This window comes from Tarenaya hassleriana, unplaced genomic scaffold (assembly GCF_000463585.1).
Source record: "Tarenaya hassleriana unplaced genomic scaffold, ASM46358v1 Cleome11, whole genome shotgun sequence".
In the NCBI taxonomy this organism is placed as follows: Eukaryota; Viridiplantae; Streptophyta; class Magnoliopsida; order Brassicales; family Cleomaceae; genus Tarenaya; species Tarenaya hassleriana.
This window is the reverse complement of record NW_010961290.1, coordinates 2,673,808-2,678,830: the sequence shown is the minus strand read 5'-3', so window position 1 is coordinate 2,678,830 and position 5,023 is coordinate 2,673,808. Positions and strand designations below refer to the sequence as shown.

General features: G+C 31.7%; 1 protein-coding gene across 1 annotated transcript; it reads left to right on the top strand.

Moving 5' to 3' along the window:
- Positions 1-3,581: 3,581 nt before the first annotated feature.
- On the top strand, positions 3,582-4,811 carry LOC104805623 (protein ODORANT1-like). Its single transcript, XM_010530250.1, has 2 exons — positions 3,582-4,006; positions 4,104-4,811. The coding sequence occupies exons 1-2, from the start codon at positions 3,744-3,746 to the stop codon at positions 4,723-4,725; spliced, it is 885 nt and encodes a 294-aa protein (XP_010528552.1). The 5' UTR covers positions 3,582-3,743; the 3' UTR covers positions 4,726-4,811.
- The last annotated feature ends 212 nt before the right edge of the window (positions 4,812-5,023 follow it).

Below are 5,023 nucleotides of genomic sequence, written 5' to 3'. Positions count from 1 at the left end.
AAAGAAGGGAAGAATGGTATTTGTATCACTCGGAATACGTTTGGGATACAATAAAAAAGAGTTTAAATAATAATCTGGGATTCTATTATAGATATATAATGAATATATAAAACGTTTAATTTAATTGTTTATGATATATATATATATACATATGTATGTGTGTGTACGTGTGCGCGATAAAAAAAAATAAAAATTTATTGGAGAACTGCTTTTGGTCAAAATTAAGGGTGAACAGTAGCCAAATTAGCCAATTGGATTTAACTTAATTCTATTTACTTTTAATTTTAGAGTAATAATTTGAATATTTTCCAAATCGAGAACTTATTGTAAAAACCGATATCCATTAAAAAATCCTATACTATACCCCGGGCTTCAGTGAAATCGCCCTGGATATATTTGGCATCTCACACATTTCTCTTCTGATGAATGGGCCAGGCCCAATCTTAGATTCAAAGAAAATATTATGATTTCCCTTCTGTTGAATGGGCCAGGTCAGGCCCAATATTAGATTCAAGGAAAATATTGATATGATTTCCCCTTCTGTTGAATGGGCCAAGCCCAATCTTAGATTCAAAGAAAATCTCCAAGCAATTTCCCCTTCTATTGAATGGGCCGGGCTCAATCTCAGATTCAAATGCAAGTCTTGTAACTTTGGAAATTCGTCCTTTTGTATACGAATGACTTGTAACACAAGAAAACAATGCATGCATATTTTCTAATATTTTACGCATTAACATTGTGTTATCAATAAAAGAAACTTGGAAAGAAATGACTATATCACACATTTCATATCATTTCCTTTAAAAAATCCCATGTTTTAAATCGGCACCCATTTGATATTTTTCTTATTTAATTCGTCTAATCGAGTTAAAATTTTCGACGAATTTGCTTGTGAAAGAGAGAACGGACCAAAGTGTTTGCTTAGTGGACAAGACCAGCTTCCAAGTTTTCATGCTTCCAATGTAAACATACAATTGTCTGTTTCATGGCTAAAGAGTATATTCTACTTCTAGCGATTACGTATTTATACAGAAAAAAATGTCGCAATAATTCTTTCTTTATAACATATATATATATATATATATATATATATATATATATATAACACGAAAACGTTTTCTTCCGTCGTCGAAAAAAATCTAGATACGTAGGTGTAGGAAAATTATATTTGGAAGACCGGAAACATCCGTATATATAACTAGTTAAAAGGAAGTAGATACGTAGATATAGGTAAATTATGTTTTTATTACTTAAATTAAGATGGTTATTCGGTGTATCTATTTCTATGGCATTGTGGGCTTGGGCTTCGTCTCCAGTTCTTTATTTTTTTTAATAAATTAAATCTCGAATTTATTTTGTGTTCCCACCCTCTTTTTTTTTTTGTTAATTTATGTTCCCACACTGTTTCTTTTTCTAAAGCAATCAAATCCTAATTACGCAATTTTACCCAATGAATATAGACAAAAATACAAATATCGAATAATTTGTTCGCATATACATATATATATATATATATATATATATATATATATATATATATAACACGAAAACGTTTTCTTCCGTCGTCGAAAAAAATCTAGATACGTAGGTGTAGGAAAATTATATTTGGAAGACCGGAAACATCCGTATATATAACTAGTTAAAAGGAAGTAGATACGTAGATATAGGTAAATTATGTTTTTATTACTTAAATTAAGATGGTTATTCGGTGTATCTATTTCTATGGCATTCAAGCGTTAATTCACCATACCTTTACGGATAGAAATATGTATATTGTTTATGATCTTTATTTCTTGGAGATACGATTTTATATGAATTATATTGAAAGACATTACAAAAATTGATTGGTCATAATTTTATTTAATATCAAATTTAAATAAAAATATAAAATACCAAAAAAATTAAATAAATAAAATTTTATAATATATCGAAATACGAGGTTATGGCGGCAACATGATATGGGGTGGTCATCCCACTTATGGGTTTAAATTCAAATTGAAAACCAAAACATATAAAAAAAAATTGTATTGATATTCTTTTTCTAAAAATATGAATATAAAATAAATCTAAAAAAATACATCAATATATGGAACTAATCAAACTGAAATTCTGAAGCAACGTTTGTAAAAATTAACAAGGTTTTTAGGGAAGGGAGAGAGAGAGAGAGAATCTAACGCTTGAAAAGGAAGCAAAGAAAAGGAGGATGAGGTGGCGCTTTCCGACGTGGACTTCCCGCGTCGACTCCTCTTTCTCTCTCCTTGTCGACACGTGTCATCTCCCAAATGGCCCCAATCCCACCACGCCTCCCCAATTTCATGAGCCCACTTTATTAGCTTATTAGAACCAACAAAAAATTATTCTACTTTCAATAATAATAATAATAATAATAATAATAATAATAATAATAATAATAATAATAATAATAATAATAATGTGCAAGAATACTTAAAAACCTAAACTTACAACTCGTTCCGGAGATATTTTTAAAATCTTACTAGATATATTCCATTGAACATATACCATTTTAAAAAATGTGAAATAAAAGACATGTGCTACATGCATAATTATAAGCTGAAATTAAGCCAAATATAAAATAAACTAATGTTTTGATCCGAAAATTCACGGTAAAAAAATACTAGGTAACTCTGTCGGAATTATTAAGGATCATAAAATAACAAATTGATCCAAACATGGGACGAGGGAGATCCATCGAAATGAAAATGTTTGAACTAAGTGGGCATTTTCACAAGTAAAAAAATAGTATATTTATTCAAAAAACATTATCATTAATATTGTAAAGATGCTTCATTCCAAGATTGTTCACACCATTCTTCTTGGGCGGTGTCTCATTTGGTATTTGCTGATTTTTTTTTTAATTTATTTTTTCTCCACTTTATTTTATCCGTATCCACAAGATTTTACAATATCCAACTGCTTTTATTAATAATAGTAAATCGTCATTTTATGAATTTAATTTTTTCCTTGATATAATTATTCAAAAATTAAAATAATTTGGAAAACCATGATAATGTAAAACTTTAGAATTAATAACGTTAAGTGGCCAAATAAAAATATAAAACAAACTCGATTATAATAATATGGAGTACACCGTTCTCAAATCAAGAATATTGAAAAGTCTTACAGTAATTTACAAATGAAATATCATTTTTTGAATACACAGTTAATGTTTATCAAAACATTATCCAAAATTTATGATGCTATAACAATTTGTAAATATGATAATAGTTACCGTAATAAATCAATGTGGACAAGTATATACGTACATACGTTAACGAACTTCTTTAAAATCATGACAATAAAGAAAAGAAACTATACTATGCACAAATATTATATCATATCTTAAACTCTTAGCCATATATTTAAAAAGACAAAAAAAAAGGGAAAATGGACCACCAGCTGTGTGAACCAGGAGATCAAGGTTGAATTTACAAATGAAATAACTTAGTGCTCAAATTTATCCTTACATTCTTTTTGCTCTCTCTTTATTACACACACACACATATATATATATATGTATGTATATGTCCCTGTATATATATATGTAGGTGGTTGCCTTAACTTATCCCTTCTCTGTGTTCAACTTGATTACGCACATTGGCCTTTCAGAACAGAGACTGAAATTACAAACCCTAAACACAAAAAATAGACTTCGACATAAGCAAGAAAACACGGAGTTTCACTAACAAAGATAAAGAGGCAGAGATCAAAGGAACCGAGAAGGAATGGGGAGACAGCCATGCTGTGACAAAGTAGGGTTGAAGAAAGGGCCATGGACTGCAGAAGAAGACAGGAAGCTCGTCAACTTCATCCTCACCAACGGCCAATGCTGTTGGAGAGCTGTTCCAAAGCTCGCTGGACTCCTCAGGTGTGGGAAGAGTTGCAGATTGCGATGGACTAATTATCTCCGACCAGATTTGAAGAGAGGTCTTTTGTCTGAATACGAGGAAAAGATGGTCATTGATCTCCACGCCCAACTCGGTAACAGGTACATTAATTTCCCTCCATTTTCTTTCTCCCCCTTATTCTATTCTTTTGTATCAGCTTTTGTGATCGTGCATAAACGCATTCTGTATATGTAAAAGGTGGTCAAAGATTGCTTCGCATTTGCCGGGAAGAACAGACAATGAGATCAAGAATCACTGGAACACTCACATCAAGAAGAAGTTGAAGAAAATGGGGATCGACCCAGTAACGCATAAGCCGCTTTCGACCGTTGAAGGTCAAAAGAAACAACAGCCAAAACAAGAAAAACCCACGAACGATCACAAGCTTGAAACCCAGATGACAAGACGAGAACCTAATTACCTGTCTGGAACGAGTATGGAGTTACAAATGACGAAGCAAGACGATTTGCTTGGTGATCAGTTCATGATGATGAACGTTAGTACAGATCCAGTTTTCGGCATCGAAGAGGTTCCTCTGATTGATCTTGAGGGCTTAGGGTTTGTCTCCAACAACTCTGCAGTGCCCTGTTCGTCGTCTTCCTCCTCGACGACTACGAACTCTTCGCAAGATTCATGTTTCTTGAAGGATTTCCAGTTTCCGGATTTCGATTGGTCGGCTTCGGATTACGGTGATAATGGGATCGACAACATTGTCGACAGTGATATGATGAGTTTATGGGATGTTGATGATTTTGGCAGCTGGGATTTGCCGGTAAATGATGATATTGCTCAGAGGTCTTGCACATTTGGGCTATTTTGATCAATTTTCAACCTTTTAGCATTTTTTCTGTAAAATGAAAACTCTGGGGGCTGAAAAGATAAATAAAAAACCTTCCTTTTCCTTCATTTTTTTTTGTTTATTATTATTTCACATTGTTACAAAATTGTGGGTGGAATGGTGTGTTGTGGTCAATTCGGTGTTGTTGTTTTTTTTACTTCCATGTGTTATCCTTATTATAAGGAAAGTAATATATATATATATATATATATATATATATATATATTTTAACTAATAAAATTAGCTTATAATCTTCTTTCTACAATAAGAGATAAATAAT

Bases quoted from the DNA above. Each gene is read 5' to 3' on its own strand.
- LOC104805623 (XM_010530250.1), top strand. From the start codon at position 3,744: ATGGGGAGACAGCCATGCTGTGACAAAGTAGGGTTGAAGAAAGGGCCA. The intron at 4,007-4,103 runs GTACATTAATTT...TATATGTAAAAG, and splicing joins CACGCCCAACTCGGTAACAG to GTGGTCAAAGATTGCTTCGC.